This window comes from Lactuca serriola, chromosome 3 (genome assembly GCF_051521515.1).
Source record: "Lactuca serriola cultivar US96UC23 chromosome 3, Lser_US96UC23_V15, whole genome shotgun sequence".
Taxonomy (NCBI): Eukaryota; Viridiplantae; Streptophyta; class Magnoliopsida; order Asterales; family Asteraceae; genus Lactuca; species Lactuca serriola.
In genome coordinates this window covers 65,988,258-66,010,680 of record NC_136410.1, presented here as the reverse complement: position 1 = coordinate 66,010,680, position 22,423 = coordinate 65,988,258, and the positions used below count along the sequence as shown (strand labels likewise).

At 37.2% G+C, this 22,423-nt stretch overlaps 1 protein-coding gene across 1 annotated transcript; it reads left to right on the top strand.

Moving 5' to 3' along the window:
• Positions 1–15,460: 15,460 nt before the first annotated feature.
• LOC145094489 (AP-1 complex subunit gamma-2-like) lies at positions 15,461–21,813 on the top strand. The gene is made up of 19 exons (XM_079032663.1): positions 15,461–15,492; positions 15,944–16,246; positions 16,344–16,485; positions 16,596–16,769; positions 16,895–17,074; positions 17,150–17,304; positions 17,396–17,486; positions 17,570–17,733; positions 17,837–17,891; positions 19,277–19,399; positions 19,492–19,587; positions 19,716–19,843; positions 19,939–20,043; positions 20,126–20,394; positions 20,481–20,714; positions 20,804–20,979; positions 21,098–21,202; positions 21,308–21,420; positions 21,503–21,813. Exons 1-18 carry the CDS (start codon positions 15,461–15,463, stop codon positions 21,401–21,403), a joined length of 2,628 nt encoding a protein of 875 aa, XP_078888789.1. The 3' UTR covers positions 21,404–21,420; positions 21,503–21,813.
• The last annotated feature ends 610 nt before the right edge of the window (positions 21,814–22,423 follow it).

Sequence of the window (22,423 nt, the reverse complement as noted above, 5' to 3'; positions counted from 1 at the left end):
AAAAAGTCCTCTACCACCTGACATTCCGTAAGGCTGAGCACTACTGCCTTGCAAGTACCCCGACTCCTATCGCGTCGTCCGTTTCCTAGTGTCACATCCACTGAACCGGTGTCCTTCACTTCCATGCCCAGCTTTTCAATCACCTCTTTAGAGATGAAGGAATGTGTTGCCCCGCTGCCAATCAATACCACGACTGGTGCCCCATGGAGCTCTACCCTCAGTTTCATTGTTCGTGGTGATGTGAGCCCACTCACGGAATTAAGTGATACCTCAATGGTTTCAAGGTGCGGGTGTTCTTCTTTTCCCTCGGGCTCATCTTCGTCCTCGTCTACGTCACCCAAAATTAAGACCTACAATGACTTGTTCGGGCAGCGATGACCAGGTGAGAACTTTCCGTCACACCGGAAACAAATTCCTTTGGCCCGTTTCTCTGCCAACTCAGCTGCTGTCAAACGCTTAAACGTCCCACCCCAATTCCTTTCTTCTCACCAACTTCTATGTTAGAGATGGGGGTCCCCTTAGCAGTTACACCGCTGTTCCCACGTGTTGATCTGGTCCCTCCTATACCAACCTTAACACCCCCAACGGCCCTGTTCTCATCGATTTTGATAGCCATACGGATGGCCTGGGCAAGGGATTCTAGTTCCGCAATTCGGACAACTGAACGTACCTCCGCTTTGAGCCCCTTGATAAAAGTACTCTCTTGAACCGACTCGGGTATAACCGACAGTTGGCCCGCAAAACCTTCAAACCGATCCACGTATTCACGAACGGACCCTTTCTGCTGTATGTCTAAAAATTGCTCCTGAACACTACCCTCATGGGAGGATTGGAAACGCTCCAGTAATTTCCGTTTAAACTTCCTCCAAGAACAGAAAGGTGTTTTTGAGTCATGCCAGCGAAACCACGAGAGAGGAGCCCCCTCTAAACAAATTGCCACCGCTTTCAATTGATCCTTCTGACTGAATTCTTGAACTTCGAAATACCTTTCAACATGGTAGATCCACCCATGTACGTCCTCACCGTTGAAGATTGGGGTCTTCAATTTCCGGCAATCCTTGAGTGCGTTTCTTTTCTTGTTTCCTTTTTTTGATTTCTTTGAGCTCTGTGAATCTCGATCGGAATCATCGGATTCATCATCTTTATTTTCACGATCAGTTTCTGAATCAGAGGATGAATCAGAATTGCGTTTCCGGTTTTTCTTGATGGGTTTCTTGATCGCCAGGGTTAAATTAGTCATTGCCTTGGTGAACTCTTCCATTTGCGTCGCCACCTCCACCCTATGAGCCTCCGTGGAATCCAAGATTCTGTTGACAGATGATTCCAATGCCGCCAAACGCTCCCCATTAGTTCCCTTTCCCTCTAGCTTCTCTGCCATCATAACCGTACAGCTCTGATACCAAGATGATAAGACCTGAATTCGAGTACAGGCAAACTCCAATAACCAAAGGTTAACTTTTTATTCATTCGCCCTCAATAACTATGGAGCGTTATGTTTATAACGTCCTGCTACTAACAACAAATCCTAAATAATTGGAAAAGATAACTCCAACAAATCAAATACCAGAAATACTAAATAACTAATTTTGTAAATTAAACCTAACTCCAATTATTCCCATACATAACATATTGCCAAGGCGTTAGCAAACGGAATTAAGCGGGTGGTAAGCTCAGTGGTGGACGATATTCAAACCGGGTTTATCGAAGACCACAACATATTAGACGGTCCTCTCATCATCAATGAGATCTTGGCTTGGGGGAATAAGGATAAGAAGAAAGCTTTTATTTTTAAAGTTGATTTCGATAAGACGTTTGATTCGGTTAATTGACATTACCTGGATAGTGTGCTTTCTCATATGAGGTTTGGGAACATGTGACATTTTTGGATTAGGGGTTGTCTTGCATCTTCAAGGGCTTTGGTCCTTACTAATGGTTGTCCGACAGATGAGTTTAAGATCACTAAAAGAGTTCGACAGGGAGATCCTCTCTCCCATTTTCTTTTCATTCTTGCCTTGGAGGGATTAAGCACCGCCATGAAATTCGCCGGCATGCTTCACTTTTCCATGACATTCAAATCCCGAATAATGGGCCCTCTTTATCTCATCTCTTTTACGTGGATGATGTGATATTTGTTAGAGATTGGTCTAATTTCAACTTCAATAATCTTCCAAGGATTCTTAGATGTTTTCATGTTGCTTTAGGTCTTAAAGTAAACTTCATAAATCCCGTGTTTTTGGGATCGGTGTGACTGACTTAGAGGTTACCAGGTGCGTGAATATTCTTGGTTGTCAGGCTGTCTCCTTTCCGTTCACTTACCTTGGTATCCTGGTGGGGGCAAATATGTGTTTGAAGCGAAATTGGAAACCTGGATAGGGTGGACAACAAGTTCTCGGCTTAGAAAGCTAAGACGTTCTCATTTGGAGGCCGTCTTACTCTTGTGAAATTGGTCTTAGGTAGTTTTCCTCTTTACTACTTCTCTCTTTTTCGCGCTGCAATTACAATTTTAAATGATATCGAGAAATTAAGAAGACAGTTCTTATGGGGCAACAACGACAGTATATATATATATATATATATATATATATATATATATATATATATATATATATATATATGGTAAAATGGAAATTTGTCCTTATGTGTAAAGACAATGGTGGGCTTTATAGTGGTTCTCTTAAAAGCATCAACATGACGTTCCTTTTTATGTGGATTTGGCGATCGAAGAACGACAACTCTACTCTATGGCAACATGTGATCTCCGTAATTCATAATATTCATAGCAAACCGGTGACCAAACTCGCCTTAAAATCTATCCTGGGGGTGTGGAGTAACATCATCAAAACCATCGCAGACCTTGAAGAAATTGATGTAAGTTTCAATTAAATCTTATCTTGTTTTGTAGGTTCGGGGAACAATACTTTGTTTTGGCTTGATGATTGGACTGGAGGAGGTGCTCTGGACAACCGATTTCCCCATCTTGCTTCCTTGGATTCTAAGAAGCCTTGCACGGTGGCAGAAAGAATCTCTGTTGATAGCTTTACATGGATGTGGGAAATAAGACCCATGCTTCCCGAGGAACAACAGGAGTTGCAACATCTGATCACAATCATCTCTAATTTCCCTTTGTCCGACGTTGAAGACTTGTGGAGATCAAAGCTTGATGTCGATGCCTTGATGGTCACTTTTACATTTGCAAGCTCAGATACTTAATCGACTCCAAACTCACCATATCAGCGAGCAATCCTACCATCTGGTTGAAGTCGGTTCCCTCAAAGGTCACGAGTTTTATATGGAAAGCTTGCATGGATCGCATTCCTTCTGCCTTGGTGCTCATTCGTCGTAGGGTTAACATCGCTTCGTGCTCGTGCTCGTGCTCTCTCTCTCTCTCTCTCTCTCTCTCTCTCTCTCCTAACGGGTTCGATTCAAGGGACCATCTTTTAGCGTCGTGACCTTACATTCGGGAGGTTCTGGTTTGGATTTTTAGGTGGTGTGACATTCCTTTTCGTATCTTTGATTAAATTTCGGAGATCATCGACTATGCTGCCAATTGGGGCTGGTGCACAAAAAAGAGAAAACGATTCGCATCCATTATTTATGGTGCTATTTTGTGTGTTTGGAAAGCGAGAAATTACTAGATTTTCAACAAGTTGTCCATTCTTCCTACCAAGACGGCGGATTGCATTATAAATATGGTTTACAATCGGGAACTTTATAGGGGTAATTTGGGTACTTGTAATTGAGCGGATTGGATATTTTGTCCTTTCAAAAATATGTAGCGTTTTTTCCCTTGCATTTTTCTCCTAGTCTGGACTTAGTTTTGTGTTTTTTGTTCTGTTTCCGCTCTATATAAAATCGTTGTTTCCAAAAAAATTAAATTTAAATAATGTTATTTACTTCATGATTAATGAGAAAAACATAAAAATGTAGAGTGAAAAATATTAAATTTGATATATTAAATATGACAACAACAATTATACATTATATAACAAAATAATTATTAAAAACAGATATAAATATATGATCTAATATTAAGAGATTTGAGGTTTGGAAGAAATTAATAATTGATATTGTTGACACATATAATAACGGAAAAAAATAATTTGTATCTTTTCTAATATGTAGGAAATTTTAATTGAAATACAGATAGAAAAGATGTCATGTGTATAATAGTTTGTTTAATAGAAGGACAAATAATAATTTTAGAATTTGTTTATCACAACTATATGGTTTCCAAATTAAATGGCCTCTTCCCTTTTGACTAGGTGTGAGACTCGTTTAGTAGTACACAAGTTTATTAAAAATACAAGTTTAATATCAATGTATAAATATTATATTTAAAAATATATATTTTTACATAAATGCGAACGATATAATAAATAAGTAAGTAATTCAATCTATGCTAATAAAAAACTATTGACATATTTTAAATAATAATGTTGAAAATTAAGGTGTAAACATTAAATATTTTTTAAATTAACTTTCGAAATAAATACAAACAAAATGATGAATAAGTAGTTATTGAATATATACTAATGAAAAAATTATTGACATATTGTAAATAATTGTTACGAATCAAAATTTTCAAATACTTTGAATATTGTCTTCTTTTTCATTTATTAGGGTAGAAATAGAGATGTATTATACACACATATTTCTTTATAAAATCAGAATAAATAATAAATTTGTTAGAATTCAAATTAAAAGTTCAAAAAATTAAAGGTATGTTTTGAATTCAAATATATCATCAAATACACGACCTTAATTGTGTCATTAGAACATCCATTTGAATTCATATATATGTGTAAATTAATAAACATTTAAATATAATGAATATTTTACATATATAATGGTCGACTCATTAATTAGTGGAATTGATTATTGATTAATAAAAAAATAAAAATACCACATACTATCGTGTGGAATTTAAATAATTGTAAAATCTCATATAATGACATATGAAAAAAGCTTTGATAAAGTGACAAGTGACAAAAAAAATCTTTATTTATTACAAAGGATTCATGAATAATATGACATCTAAAACTAACACCATATGTTGCATCAACATATGGAATAAAATGAATTAATAAAGCTTTAAATATATGTTCAAATTTCAACATAATAAACTAAACTATTAATTTCAAATGAAGAAGTTAAAATTCTTTAAGTTCTAGAGAAAAATGAAAATAAAACCGTCAAAATTCATACATAATGCAAAAGAATTACTTTAAAGTTCGAAGGTAAAGTTTAAGATGTGTTGAAATTGAATATTTACTTTCGAACCAAAAAATATAAATACTTGTAACCATGGTTCTAAATAACGTAAAACGTGACTTGCCGACAATTTCAAGCCTCAAGTTTTATTTAGCCGTGACGAACCACATCCTTTGTAAAGTGTAATTTAAGACAACAATTTTGTATATAATGAATAATTTTATATTTAGTTTCTATTATCATTCATTATATATATATATATATATATATATATATATATATATATATATATGTGACTTAAGGTAACATTTTGTTAAAACTTGGCGGCAAGTACAAGCATTGGAGTCATGACTGTTGGATTAGTGTCTAAGTCCATAACTATTTTGGTATGTACTTGACCCGATGGTGCATGGTCATTTTGGGTTGCCTTCACCAAAACAACTTGATAGGATGAATTATGGAGATAGAGGATTAATTATGATTTATTAATATATTATGAGAATAATATATTAAAGGAGAAATCATATTGTTTAATTAATATTAGTCAATAATTAATTTTGTGGCTAAAAGAGATTAATTAAACTTAAGGGACTAGAACTGTCAATTGTATGATAGTTGAATTGGGCTAATGACTCCATATTAGAGGGATGGACGAATTCTGTGGGGAAACCCATTAGAAATCGTCCAAGGTCTCCAAGAAGGGAGTCCATGGGTTGCTTAGGGCCTAAGCAATCAAATTAGGGTTTCCTTGTTAGATAACCCTAATAGCCTCACTATTTAAGGACCCCTAAGGTACCAAAAACGTGGCTAACTGATTCCTTAGGGTTTCTACACGTTTTTGGGAGCCTCCTCTCTTATCATTCTTGATCCTCTTGCTCTTGGTGTTTGTGAGCCATTAGAGGAGTGACACTTGTGACTCTAAGCTTTCTAAAGCCATTACAAGGAGGATTTGAGATTGTTATTGCTACATAACAATCAAGGTAAGATCTAAACCCCATTCTTATGTTAATATGATTAATTATATGCTAGATCTAGGGTTTATAGCTTTGGATATTCAATTGCATGTTCATTAGACAAACTAGATCCAAAAGCTATTAGGGTTTGCATGTACACCATAGGAATGATGTTTTGCTCATAACCCAAAAATGACGCGCCATGACGAGCTTTTTAGAACATTGCTTGCAACTAATTATGGGCGTTGAATAGAATTCCATTTAACTTTCAATGAAAAAGTTAGCATTCTTAATAGTTAAATAAAAGGCTAATAAAGTTATAATTATGAGTAATTAACATTTTTTTTGAACAACCAAAATTGTTCAAACACAACTAGTAAGAAGCTGGAAGGAAAAAGAATTACAAGACATTACAACTCAAAGGATTTTGATACCACATGGTTCAATTAATGTTATTTCTACCATTCCTATCAGAACACAAATCAAACGAATACATAACAATGTTTTCAAAAATGCTAATTTTCTTCATTTTTATGATTCGAAAACCACATTATTTCGGTATTTCCAAAGCATCTAAATTGTAGTTGTAACACTCCAAAAATCATAAAAATTTAAAATTTTCAAAACAACCATTAACGATCACTGTTTACAAAAAGAACCATTGTTTCCAAGGTAAAGTCATATCAGAGCATCCAAAAAATCAATATCATGAAAATAGGAAGATGTGCACGATCAGGCCTTCGGTTTCCCACGATCCTCTGAAATACCTGAAACAATAAATTAAAACTATAAGCCAAAACTTAGTGATTTCCCCTAAAGCCAAAACTTAGTGGTCTTCCAAACAACAGGCTATGATTTCCAGATCTAGTGTAGAGGCGGAGTATAGAGGCGTTGCCAATGCCGTCACAGAAACCTCCTGGCTACAAAATCTTCTTCTTGAGCTTCGTTGCCCCACCTAGAAAGCCACGCTCATCTATTGTGACAACGTTAGTGCAGTTTACATGTCTTCCAATCCAATCCAGCACCATCGAACCAAACATATAGAGATTGACATCCACTTTGTCCGGGACAAAGTTGCCCTCGGTCATGTTCGAGTTCTCCATGTTCCATCATCCTCTCAGTATGCCGATATCTTCACCAAAGGTCTCCCCACAAGCATATTTTTAGACTTTCGATCCAGTTTGAACGTTCGTCATATGCCTCCTGATAAAATTGAGGGGGATGTTAGTGTACAACCCATAATGTATAGCCCATTGTGTTTAGCCTTGTACAACCCAATGTATTTGTGTATATATGTATCGAGGTAATGTTGAATGAGATCAAGGAAAATCATTTTATAATAGTTGGAAGACCCATTCATTGGAAGGAAGCTTAGAGATCCAGATTTAGCTCCATATTTTAGTGACTTTTGAGGTATAAAGTTGATACCTTGTCTACTCTTTACTTTGATCCACTCTTTAGCTTGTTATGGTCCTTTTTGGTCCCTTTTGGTTGGTATTGATGATTTAAGACCATTTTAGAAGCTAAATCTTGTAGATCTGGATGTTTGGAGGGTTCCTTAAGCTTAAAAGGTGCAAATTTTATGCTGTTTATGGTCTTATGCATGTATTATGTAACATCCCAAAAATCATGACCAAAAATTTCTTTTAAAAACATTACTAATCCATAGCATTAAGTCAGCCAATCATAAAAAAGGGGTTATATGACAAATTAGAGTATCTTTTCCAAAACACTTATTCATTTTATCAGAGTAAACATCCCATGCTAAACTTCTTGGTGTGTGCCATGCAATCATCCCGAGCTCTTCATTCCGCTACCGGAAATACCTGAAACCAAACTAAAAACCGTAAGCACGAAGCTTAGTGAGTTCCCTAACCTACCACATACCATACATATCTACTGAGCACATAACCACATACTGGCCCCCCACCCGCTGCATTGGGCCTCACCCGCCATCGGACCCTGTTCGTCATTAGGCCCCGCCTGGCATCAGGTCCCACCTGGCATCGAGCCCCGCCCGGTATACAGATCTGTTTCCTTTAGGCCCTGCCTGACTCTGGGCCTCGCCCGCCATACACATACATACGATTAAATAACATACTGAAACATACATAAACATTCCCTAACCATACCCTTCTCTAAGGCCTCGCCTAACTTGGGCCCTGCTCCTGGTCTGCTACTAAAGTAGTGGATCCCCATCCACACTCCTACTAGTAGTGAGATACGGGCCCTCGCCCACACTCACATCCTTCCTATCATGGGCCTCGCCCCTACTCTGCTAATATCGAGATATGGAACCCCATCCATACCCAACTAATGATGAGATACGGGACCTCGCCCACACTCACCTCTTTACCAGGAACATACAAGTATCACGAAGACAACAAGTATAATCTAACACATTACATAAGAATCTTCCTCGGGAATACCCCGGCATCGGACCCCCGACCCGGAAGCATACTATTATCTAACGTACTTCGGGCTTACCCCGACATTGGACCCTTAGTCCAGATCCTATCATACCGACATATGTATGAATCACAAAGACCTCTAGCATCCTAACATTCCTCGGGCCTCGCCCGACATCAGGTCGTAACTCGGAACATATATCAATAAGTGCCTAGGGCTAACCCCCTGGTCTTCCTTCTATACATTAGCATAAACATGAACATGAACATAATGGGACAACATTGTGGCCATAGACCCATGCACATAGTGAGGAGACTCACCTTGAACTGCTGAAATTGCTGATAACCCTCCGGCTGCTATCCAACAACTCTCCGAACTGCTTTTCCTCTAGCTCCCCGAGCTACCAATACCAAAATAGCAACACATAGTCTAACTGTCCTTAAGAAGCCAAGTAAGTCAACTCTGGTCAAGGTCCTTCTCAAGGTCAAAGTCAACGGTCAGAGTCAAATTCCAGTTGACTCAACTCGCCGACTTGTTCTACCAACTCATCGAGTCCATGCTCCTCAAATCCCAAAACGACCTCGACTCTACTCGTCGAGTCTAGCAACAACTCGACAGGTACTCCTTCAACTAACATTCAGGATCATCTTCAACCGACTCGCCGAGTTCATCCTTGAACTCGTCGAGTTCATCTTCATAACTAAGAAGATTGCTTTGGACTCGCCGAGTTCCTCTTCAACTCGTCGAGTACTATGATATTTAAGTCCATTATGGAACCAGACTAGCTGAGCCCTTATCTAACCCACTCACTGATCTGACTCATAAACAGAAGGGCTTGGGTTTGCGGCCAGACTCGTCGAGTCCATCTTGTGACATCTCTATTTTGTTGATTACAGTCCATCCCAACACCTCCAACCCATAGATCTGGACTCCTTATGCTAGCATTACAAGTAAAGTTGCTAACTTTATGTGCATGCAAGGTGTTATGGGGCTAAAACACTTAATCCAAGCTTCAAAGAAAACCTAGGTCATGAAATGGGATCTTAGCGATTTAAAGCCAACAACTCCAAGCTCCTAAAGCTCGAGAGTGTCCAGATATGTTGTCCAAATCCATCCTCAAGGGTTTAATACTCAGATTAACCTTGGAAATGATCCAAATGTGACCAAAAGCAAACTAGAAAGGGGATCTATCAATTGAAAGCTCAAGGTCCAAACTTTTTACCTTCTAACAGTTTCCAAAACGATATGAAGGCTGGATCTACACTTCCTTCCTTGCTCCTTTCTTCCAATCCTTCAAAATCCACTCCAATGGACCTCAATCTTCACCAAAAGCTCCAAAAATGAAGTTGGGTGGCTAGGGTTTTGGGGTTCTGGATGAGAGAGGCTGTAATGGGCCGACATTATGGCCATAGACCCATGCACACAGTGAGGAGACTCACCTTGAACTACTGAAATTGCTGATAACCCTCCGGCTGCTATCCAACAACTCTCCGAACTGTTGTTCCTCTAGCTCCCCGAGCTACTAATACCAAAATAGCAACATATAGTCTAACTGTCCTCAAGAAGCCAACTAAGTAAACTCTAGTCAAGGTCCTTCTCAAGGTCAACGTCAACTGTCAGAGTCAACTTGCAGTTGACTCAACTCGCCGAGTTGTTCTACCAACTCATCGAGTCCATGCTCCTCAAATCCCAAAACGACCTTGACTCTACTCGTCGAGTCTAGCAACAACTCGACGGGTACTCCTTCAACTAACATTCAGGACCATCTTCAACCGACTCGCCGAGTTCATCCTTGAACTCGTCGAGTTCATCTTCGTAACTAAGAAGATTGCCTTGGACTCGCCGAGTTCCTCTTCAACTCGTCGAGTACTATGATCTTCAAGTCCATTATGGAACCAGACTAGCTGAACCCTTCTCTAACCCCACTCACTGATCCGACTCATGAATAGAAGGGCTTGGGTTTGCGGCCCGACTCGTCGAGTCCATCTTGTGACATCTCTATTTTGTCGATTACAGTCCATCCCAACACCTCCTACCCATAGATCTGGACTCCTTATGCTAGCATTACATGTAAAGTTGCTAACTTTACGTGCATGCAAGGTGTTATGGGGCTAAAACACTTAATCCAAGCTTCAAAGAAAACCTAGGTCATGAAATGGGATCTTAGCTGGATAAAGCCAACAACTCTGAGCTCCTAAAGCTCAAGAGTGTCCAGATCTGTTGTCCAAATCCATCCTCAAGGGTTTAATACTCGGATTAACCTTGGAAATGATCCAAATGTGACCAAAAGCAAACTAGAAAGGGGATCTATCAATTGAAAGCTCAAGGTCCAAACTTTTTACCTTCTAACAGTTTCCAAAACGATATGAAGGCTGGATCTACACTTCCTTCCTTGCTCCTTTCTTCCAATCCTTCAAAATCCACTCCAATGGACCTCAATCTTCACCAAAAGCTCCAAAAATGAAGTTGGGTGGCTAGGGTTTTGGGGTTCTGGATGAGAGAGGTTGTAATGGGTCGGCATTGTGGCCATAGACCCATGCACACAGTGAGGAGACTCACCTTGAACTACTGAAATTGCTGATAACCCTCCGGCTGCTATCCAATAACTCTCCGAACTGTTGTTCCTCTAGCTCCCCGAGCTACTAATACCAAAATAGCAACACATAGTCTAACTGTCCTCAAGAAGCCAACTAAGTCAACTCTGGTCAAGGTCCTTCTCAAGGTCAAAGTCAACTGTCAGAGTCAACTTCCAGTTGACTCAACTCGCCGAGTTGTTCTACCAACTCATCGAGTCCATGCTCCTCAAATCCCTAAACGACCTCGACTCTACTCGTCGAGTCTAGCAACAACTCGACGGGCTCTCCTTCAACTAACATTCAGGACCATCTTCAACCGACTCGTCGAGTTCATCCTTGAACTCGTTAAGTTCATCTTCATAACTAAGAAGATTGCCTTATACTCGCCGAGTTCCTCTTCAACTCGTCAAGTACTATGATATTCAGGTCCATTATGGAACCAGACTGGCTAAGCCCTTATCTAACCCACTCACTGATCTGACTCATAAACAGAAGGGCTTGGGTTTGCGGCCCGACTCGTCGAGTCCATGAACTGACTCGCCGAGTCCATCTTGTGACATCTCTATTTTGTCGATTATAGTCCATCCCGACACCTCCAACTCATAGATCTGGACTACTTATGCTAGAATTGCATGTAAAGTTTCTAACTTTACGTGCATGCAAGGTGTTATGGGGCTACAACACTTAATCCAAGCTTCAAAGAAAACCTAGGTCATGAAATGGGATCTTAGCTTGATAAAGCCAACAACTCTGAGCTCCTAAAGCTCAAGAGTGTCCAGATCTGTTGTCCAAATCCATCCTCAAGGGTTTAATACTCGGATTAACCTTGGAAATGATGCAAATGTGACCAAAAGCAAACTAGAAAGGGGATTTATCAATTGAAAGCTCAAGGTACAGACTTTTTACCTTCTAACAGTTTCCAAAACGATATGAAGGCTGGATCTACACTTCCTTCCTTGCTCCTTTCTTCCAAGCCTTCAAAATCCACTCCAATGGACCTCAATCTTCACCAAAAGCTCCAAAAATGAAGTTGGGTGGCTAGGGTTTTAGGGTTCTGGATGAGAGAGGATGTAATGAACCCTAGGGAAGAGAATAAGATGCTTAAATAGGGTACCAAGTCCCATAATTAGAGCCTTCCCAACCCAGACCAGACTCGCCTAGTCCACTCGCTGACTCGCCAAGTCGGTCACTTAATCTGCGACACAGATTCTGCGCTGACTCGTCGAGTTCCTCCTTAGACTTGACGAGTTGATCCCTTTGACTTAGGGTTTTTCTTTCCTTTCCGGGTCTTCTGGATTCTGGGTGTTACATATTAAGTCATTTATTAAGCTCTTTTGAGCTCTAGAGCCTCATTAAGCCATCCATGCACGTAAAGTTGGCAACTTTACATGATAAACCCCCTTAAGGAAGTCAAATATAAGTTGGGATGGAAGTCATAATCGATTAAAGAAGCTAAAAAGTGAAAGTTGGCAAAAGGGTGGAGTACGTTAGGCGTACAAGCATGTACACTATGTGTACAAGACCTCAAGCGATTACGTTGAGCATACAAGCCGAGTACGCCCCGCATACTCAGCAGTGAGCTGCGGAAGTTGGCTTTTCGGTATTGGGATTCATTTTGGACTTTAGGAGTCTAGGGCTTTATTTTGGGCCATAAGAATATTGTTTTGGGCTAAGAATATTTTTGGACCTTGGTTTAACGCCCATGAAGGGGTTTGAGCCCAATTTGGAAAATTGGGTCATAGTGGGCCTTGGGTGATTATTTTAGAAATTGGGCCTTTGGAAAATTTGGATTGGGCTTGGGCCTTAGGCCAAATACAAGGAAGGGTAAAAAGGTCTTTTACCCTAGTTCGGACTCTTAGGGTGAGTAAGGATCCAATTACTAATTCGATGATGTTTTGTGATTATAGCGCGAAGATTTTTAGTGGGCCAACAACCAGAGATTTATCCGTGAGATTCAACAGTGCGTGGTGAGTTTCCTCACCATATTTAGCAGGTATAAGGCACCAATTCCGGCTCATGATCAGTGATGCTAGGATACTAGATGTCTGTGTGAATCTTGTATGTGTATGTGCTTCTATGATTTGTATGTTGGGCGGGGCCTGTTATGCGAGTTTGGGCAGGGCTCGGTATACTCAGTGGGCGGGGCCTGATATGTAAGTCTGGGCGGGGCCTGTTATGCGAGTGTGGGCAGGGCCCGATACACTCATTGGGCGGGGTCCGTTATGTGTTTATTTATGTATGGTATATGGTATGTTGGGGAACCCACTAAACTTTGTGCTTACAATTTTTAGTTTATGTTTCAGGTACTTCTGATTCCAAATGGAAGAGCCTGCAATGATTGCAGAGCACACACCACATGTTTTTGCATTTTGTGATTTACTCTGATGATTGATGATGTATTGATACAATTTGTTTATCTGTATTTTTATGATAATGTTTTTGGGATATTGGTTTTATTAGATTAAAAATGAAATTTTTGGGTTTTATTTTTGGGATGTTACACCAAACATGTGGAAATAGTTTTACATTTTGTTAGGGAACATGTTGTTATTAGTCATGTGCGCGTTTTGCATGTGCCATTAGCTCATCAGTTTGTAGATATATTTACTAAAGGTCTACCTATACAGTTATTTTTAGATTTTCGGGACAATTTAAACATTTGTAAACCCCATGCTCAAACTAAGGGGATATGTTAGTTCATTATGTGTTTTTATACTTTATGTATAGTGTAGGGTCCCTTATGTAACATTATATATATATATATATATATATATATATATATTCTTGCAATGCAAGGGCTTTTCACAATTAACAGTAAACTCTTTGATTTTTTTCAAGAGTAGTAACAAAACACCACATTTTGTCCGACGTTTGCAAGGATTCGTTGTTTAGATAATTTCCAATCAGAATAACAATAAAACTAAATTGGAGGAAAGGAGTAAGATATGTAGCTTTCAATGAAATTTATTATTCGTAAAATAAGTTTAGCTTTTGGATGATCATTTTTCTGTCATTGATGCACTTACAACTTTTCTCGAGACCTATGAGGCATTTCATCGAATGGGCGGTGAAGGGAAGCTACAAATTTCCACTCACGCCTAATTCAGGTGTTTCTTTTAGCCCAAAGGGGTTAATCGATTCAAAAAATAAAAGCGTGGTAAATCCAATTGAAGAGCTTACCTATATGGATTTCAGGAAGATTCCAAGTTACGATTGGGGAGATGGTTTTGCAATATGCTACAATCATCCATACAATAAAAATTGAGTTTAAATATGAGTAATCATTCTTCGGATTTAATTTTCAGCAAGAAAATCAACTCAAAGAGGAGAAAATTATAATGTTCTGTCTAAGCCAATTAGAGCGCTCTAAAGCCATAATCACACAGAAGATTTTTCGATGACAATATTTCATTTGATTCTAGAATGATGGTACCGATCGTCTATAGGGTGAGGGAAGGGAGCAAGTCCTCAACAACAGTGTCTTCGGCTAGGGTTTTACATGGAGTCGATCATACCATTGAGAGGGAAGAAGTTTCAGGTAAGCACATGAGGGTTAATGGGGAAGGGATGGTGGGTTACCTTCTTGTAGGTTGTAGCGGCGGTGTACGGAGGGTGGTGGTAACAAACGAATGCTGGGAACTCAAGAGAGAAAGGGAAGCGACACATGAGATGTGGTTCGACTTCGGCTGATGGCATGCAAAGGAGATTAGAGTTTTCGACGTGTTGAAAGAAAGACTGTAAGTTACAATTTGACACGCATGTATATTTTGGTCAAGGTGATGTCATCAAATAGATCTAAGGGTAGAAACTTCAGGATTGAAATTCAATCAAATGCTCTAATTATTTCATTGGTGAATTAATGAATTAAATGTTATCTTTTAATAATATTTAGAAATGGTTTGCATGAAACCTTAAATTAGAAAGGAAAGAAAGAAAATGAGACATTGTTGCATACTTGTAATTGATTTAAGTGCTTTGTATTCTATACTTTGTCTTCCGCTTTTCAAAAAGGGAAAACAAAGATAGATGCATACTCGCTTACATCTCTCCCACCGAAGCGAAAGTGGAAGAATTTAGGGAGAGAAATCAAGATTTTTGGTCATCATCATCGCGTTTGCATTAGCATCCATAGGCTACAGATCTCAAATTCCTCTTCAGATCCTCGTAATTGACCATTCCCCAGATCTCGATTCGATCAAACATACATATAATTGCAGTCACCGGTCTACGACCCGGTTATATAGTTCGTTTTTGCATTAAACATCTCTGGATCTGATCGAGCTCTCTTGCGGTTTCAAAACCGACCCAATCATGAATCCCTTTTCGTCTGGGACGCGTCTGAGGTGAGTTGCTTGTTTACAACTGATCTTATGTTTTAAAGCTTTTCCTTGTGATCAATTTTGAACTAGTTGTTCTTCATTTCGACCTAATTTGTATTAAGGTGATCTCAAATTGTCTATATTGAGAGTTAGTTCGCGTTCGTAATAGTTGGGGCATTTGATTTGTGTACATTTAATGGAATTCATCCATGTATTTCTCGGGTCACACAAATGAGTAAGACACTATCACCAACTGCAATACTCATAAGATCCTAATCTGGGTATGAAGATAATCCATGGACTCTATCATGAACTATCCCTCGCAAACCATATGTCTCTCTACTTCAAGATTTTCCATCTTTTTCGTTTATCCTTCATCTGCAACAGATTTGATTACATTTCATACCACATGCGTAGCTTGCTGTTATTTAGTTGGGTCTGAAACTGTGAATGAAATATTATTGGTCTACTGTAGGGACATGATTAGGGCAATACGAGCCTGCAAAACTGCTGCAGAAGAGCGTGCTGTTATTAGAAAAGAATGTGCTTCTATTCGTGCATCCGTTAGTGATAATGACAATGATTACAGACACCGTAACTTGGCAAAGCTCATGTTCATTCACATGTTAGGATACCCCACATATTTTGGCCAAATGGAATGCTTGAAACTTATAGCAGCTCCTGGATTCCCTGAAAAGAGAATAGGATATCTGGGACTTATGTTGCTTCTTGATGAAAGACAAGAAGTTTTGATGCTTGTCACCAATTCACTAAAGCAGTATGCTCCTGTCTTTCTTCAATCTTATCTTTCCTATATCTTGTGTTCAAGCAACATGGTTGAATCTGAGAATCTTTTTTTTTGTCATCATCTGCAGAGATCTTAACCACACCAATCAGTACATTGTGGGACTAGCTCTTTGTGCTTTGGGTAATATATGTTCTGCAGAAATGGCTCGTGATCTTGCACCTGAAGTTGAAAGATTGCTGCAATTTCGAGATCCAAATATTCGTAAGAAAGTAAGCTGATGTTAACATTCATTTCATTTCATGATCTCTTAAGGATGTTTCATCTAATTCTCACATTTCATATGAAGAATCATACTCACATAAGCTCCTACAATTTACAGGCAGCATTGTGCTCAATAAGGATTGTAAAGAAGGTCCCCGACCTTGCAGAAAATTTTGTCAACCCTGTTGTTTCCTTACTTAAAGAAAAGCATCATGGGGTTCTTTTAACAGCAATCCAACTCTGTACAGATCTTTGTAACCTTAATGAAGAGGCTCTTGAATTTTTCAGGGAGGTAAATATACTTGCTCTTGTTAAAGATCCTCTATGTGCTAAGAATTGTTTGACATGTGATTCTTTATGGGTAAATTAGTAATTTTAGTGATGAGATATATTTTCTTTCTTCTTTTCTTGGTGTAGAAATGCACAGAGGTGTTGGTGAAAGTTTTGAAGGATGTTGTGAACAGCCCATATGCTCCCGAATATGACGTTTCAGGTATTGCAGACCCTTTTCTTCATATAAGACTGCTTCGCCTTTTGCGTGTTTTGGGCCATGGAGATGCTGATGCTAGTGATTCCATGAATGATATTCTTGCCCAGGTTAGCTTTTATTTTTTTAAAGCTTATTGTGATATATAATTCAAAATTATAATGATTAATGAATTCCTTGTGTAGGTGGCAACAAAAACCGAGTCAAACAAGAATGCAGGGAATGCAATACTTTATGAATGTGTAGAAACCATTATGAGCATTGAAGATAGTAGTTGTTTACGTGTTCTTGCAATCAATATTTTGGGAAGATTCTTGTCTAATCGTGACAATAATATCAGGTGAGTTATGTCTTAATATGTCTTATGAGTAATTGAGTTATGAGTATTCCCTTTTTTATGGTCTAAAATATTGGTATTTGTTATATGGCAGATATGTTGCATTGAACATGCTGATGAAAGCAATTTCAGTAGATGATCAAGCAGTTCAGAGACATCGTGCAACAATCTTGGAATGTGTAAAGGTAAAATTTCTCTCTTAACAAAAAGAAATATTAATCAAGTTATATAGTTTGTTGTGGTTTCTGAATGCTTCTTTATGATTCAGGATTCAGATGCTTCAATTCGTAAAAGAGCTCTTGAACTTGTATACCTTTTGGTGAATGAGACCAATGTAAAACCTTTGACCAAGGAGTTAATTGATTATCTACATGTAAGTGACCAGGACTTCAAGGGAGATCTTACTGAAAAAATTTGCTCTATTGTAGAAAAGTAAGTTGAAGGTTTCATTTTTACCTTTTGATTTGGTGAATGTAATATTTTGATGATTTCAACTTATCATACACACAATAACATTTCTTCTTTGGTGTTGTAGGATTTCCCCTGACAAGATTTGGTACATTGATCAGATGCTCATGGTTCTTTCTGAGGTATGTGTTATGGTAGTAGGTTCTTGTAAATGATGAATTTCATTTTCCATGCATTGCTAGTGACCTCTAAATTGTTATAAAAACCTTGGTGGAATGGAAGTTATTAGTATGCTATTAAAGACTTATAAGGGACTCCTGATTCTTGTTTAGTGTTAGTTACTTATTTATACAACATTGTTTCACATTTTCCCTAATTTATGATGTTTGTTTTTATACAAAATATGCAATGATATTTCAAAATACGACCAATTCATGCAACCTGTTACGACTTATGTGTATGATGTGGCATAAGTTTTTACATTTTTTGACACATCAGCTGCTTAGTTGTATTTTAACAGACAAAAATAAATGATTTATGGCATGTCAATTCCTCAACTCCACTCTGTTTTGCAAGACCACCACCATTGGTTCTGTATATTGATGGTTCTACCATGTTATTGGATATTTGCAGAATTGGTTGTTTTTGGGAAGATATCCTGCTATTTTTTTTCTTTATTATTTTTTTATATTTGGTGATGGATTTTTTACGGGTTAATATCATAAAAGACCTTATATATTGTTTTTTTTTCCTGGTTTAAACCTCAACTTTTTTTTTCCTGAAAAAGACCTTGCATTTTCACTTTCTCCCAAAAAAACCCCTCGACTTTTTGTTTTTTCCGAAGAAACCCTCAAGTTTTTATTTTCTTTATTTAAAAAACCTTCGCATTTGACAAGTTTTTTCGGAAAAAAAAACTGCTAAAAGTGTCAAATCAAAAAACATGGAAAAATGCAAGGTCTTTTTCAGGAAAAAATAAAGTTGAGGTTTAATCCGGAAAAAATAAACACAGTTTATAAGGTCTTTTAAAATATTAACCTTTTTTACAAGCGGAATGTCCATGTATGTATAAGTAGTTAAAATATAAAAAATTAAAATGGTAACAGGTTAACCAGTTTTTCATTACTTTGTTGCCTGAATTGGTTCAATTTTGAAACGTTGTTGCATATTTTATATAAAAACAAACATTGTTGCATAAATTGATTTTTCTTTTTTTACATAAATAAACAATTTCACCTGGTATTTTTGTTCATGATAATTCATAATCCATGTAGGGTGGTTGTCTCAACTTAAAGCCATGTTCATTATAATTCACATGGTATTTTTGTTCGCCTCATAGTTTCAGTCACTTGTGCTTCATGATGTTTGTTTGACTTAAGATTTGGTCAAAACTATACTATAGTTTTTGAGGTAGTTTGCTCAGTGATTCCTGCACCTCAAATAGTTATCATTCCACTTCCACCTATTTGGAATTTTGGATCCCTACTGAATCTCTAATGGATGTTTTGGATTAGAATTAGAAGTAGTTTTTCACAATACTACTACTAATCTGATGTTGTATTGTTAGTAGGCTGGAAACCATGTAAAAGATGAAGTATGGCATGCTCTTATTGTTGTAATAACCAATGCTTCTAATCTCCATGGATATACAGTACGCTCCCTCTACAAGGCAGTCCAAACATCACTTGACCGGGTACCTTCACTTTCCTACTTTATATCTACAACTTAAACATATACATATACATATACATATACATATACATATCCTTATTATTTGAAAATCAGGAAACACTTGTTCGGGTGGCTGTATGGTGCATAGGGGAATATGGTGACATGTTGGTAAACGGTATTGGAACGCTTGATCTTGAGGAACCTATAACTGTAAGTTTTCTTAAATCTTTATCTCTCTCTTTCTTATCACATATTATGCATATATATATATATATATATATATATATATATATATATATATATATATATATATATATTCTTAAATGTTTTATGAACAGGTAACTGAAAATGATGCGGTTGATGTTGTTGAACTTGCAATCAAACACCATGCATCAGATCTTACTACCAGAGCTATGTGTTTGATTGCTTTGTTGAAACTGTCATCCCGTTTCCCTGTTTGCTCACAGTAAGTTTTGCTTGTTTGATTGTTATTCGTTAAAACCACTCAAGTTTAGTTTTATATGAAGTTTCTGATAACATGTCATGGGTGTTCAATTTTAGGAGAATAAAGGATATGGTTGTTCAATCTAAAGGAAGCCTTCTGCTTGAACTGCAACAAAGATCCATAGAATTTGATTCTATAATCGAAAAGCATCAGAATATAAGGTATAATGGAACTACGGATACTAAGTTATATAATTTAATATAAAAAAGATTGAAGTGAAGTAATTAATAATGGTATGTGAAGGTCTGCACTGGTTGAAAGGATGCCAGTTCTTGATGAAGCAAGTTTCAGTGGAAGGAGAAATGGTTCTACTTCTATTCCTTCAACTTCAATGGGAAGTAGTAGTCTTCCTAATGGAGTTGTTAAAACAAATGCTGCTCCTTTAGTGGACTTGCTTGATTTAGGAGGAGGAGAAGAACCTCCTCCACCAAATACAAATAGCATGATGACAGGTGGCAACTTTCTTCAAGATCTTCTTGATGTTGGCATGTCCCCTTCTTCATCACAACCAGGTTAGCTTTAGTTTCAAATCATATCAATTTGTTTCTCTCTTGTTGAAAATTGAAATCATATTTACTTTTGTTTGTTTCAAATTCAGTTACAAATGCAAACCAAGCTCAAAAAAGTGGCACAGATGTTCTGCTGGATCTACTATCAATCGGATCACCTCCTCATCAAAATGGTTCATCTACGCCACATCATGATGATATATTATCAATAAATCAAGATAATAATAAAAATAAAACTTTAGTTACTCCATTAGGCAGCCTTTCATCACCTTCACCTATGGTGGATTTATTAGACGGATTTGGTCCTACCCCTCCACCACCTAGTACGTTTATTTATTTATTATTTTATACTAAACTTTGGTAAAAGAAAAGTTATTTTTTAAATTCTAACCATTGTTTTTTAATGTAACAGAAAACGATGCTCCTGCTTATCCACCATTAGTTGCTTTTGAGAGCAGCTCTTTAAGGTTAATGTTCAACTTTACTAAACAACCTGGGAATCCACAAACAACCGAGATTGAAGCAAACTTCACAAACAAGTCTTCCAATGTCTATTCAGATTTTGTTTTCCAAGCAGCAGTACCAAAGGTAACATTTACATTTACTTACTACTTTAATAATCATATCTTTCATGTTTATTCAGCTCTTAATTTACTTGTTCTCTGAATACATATTGTGTGATATGAATATGCCATTCAATCGACAGTTTCTTCAGTTGCATTTGGAACCTGCTAGCAGTAACTCTCTTCCTGGAAGTGGTAATGACTCAATAACACAAAAATTACGAGTTACCAACACTCAACATGGCAAGGTAACTATAAAATAAATCATCATGGAATGAAATGCTTGTGTGTGTGTGTGTTTTTTTTTAAAAAAATGTTTGTTTACATGATATGAATGTTGTTTATTATGGCAGAAAGCAATCATTATGCGCATAAGAATAAGTTACAAGTTGAACAACAAAGACATGTTGGAAGAAGGACAAATCAGCAACATCCCTCGTGAGATATGATAACATTTTTTACTCTGGTAAAAACCATCTTCTCTCACTATCTCTAGTGTTTTATCAAAAGTTTTTGGTTTGATGATAATATATTTATCATATTTTTAGCAAACGAGATTCTTAGTAAAAGGATTCAGAGCTTGTTGGATTTGTACATTAAGAAGAGAATTGTGGGTAATGAAATTTTCAATTTTGTCATGATAGAAGGAGGAGCTCTGAGGTTTCACATGTTTTTTTTTTGAATTGTTATTTGTTGATAGAAAAAAATTCTAGTTGTGTAAAATAGATCGTATTGTTTTTTAAGCCATGGAAGTTTCAAGTATTTGTGGAATTGAAATTATCCGGGATGGAGTGTGTATGTAATGTTTGTTTTGAGCATGAATGTAAAAGGGTATGGTAATTTTATGTAACAGCATACAAATTTCAAACTTGTAAAATGCAAAATATTTCTACCAGTAATACAAACATATTTATACTTTTTTACACGTAATTGCAACATACTTCCAATTCTAAAAATATGAATAAACTTCTATGTTTTCTTTTTACTGATAATAACAATAGGTAACAAATAAAATACATTGCCAATATAGGTGTTAAATATCAAGTATGTTGCTATTATGAGTAGAAACAATAATATAAGCTGTTGGCATTGTGGATAAAAATTAAATTATATTGGTATTTTTGGTGAAGAAATTGTAGCGCGTAGCTAATAGGGTAGAAATATAAGTACGTTTTTTTTTTTATGGATGCTATTTTATACAATTTGTCCTATCTGTATCCGTGTTAGATGTGCATGCGTATACGTTTTGTTAAAACATATTTTATTTAACAAATAATTGAATATTGAATCTACGCCTTACTTTTCAACCATATTATTCAGAAATAATGATAAATTGTCGCTTTCCTTAATACCTTCCCCAAAATTAACCAAAAAAGTATGGATTTTCCACCAACAATGCATTTGCCAAAACAACGTTTTTGGAATTTTAAAGTGCCCCGTGAGCCGGGTCTAGTTGTCCATATTTAAGC

Excerpts from the sequence above, each read along its gene's own strand:
- LOC145094489 (XM_079032663.1), top strand. The coding sequence starts at position 15,461 with ATGAATCCCTTTTCGTCTGGGACGCGTCTGAG. Across the intron at positions 16,247-16,343 it reads GTCACCAATTCACTAAAGCA|AGATCTTAACCACACCAATC; the intron begins GTATGCTCCTGT and ends CATCATCTGCAG. Across the intron at positions 16,770-16,894 it reads CTCTTGAATTTTTCAGGGAG|AAATGCACAGAGGTGTTGGT; the intron begins GTAAATATACTT and ends TTCTTGGTGTAG.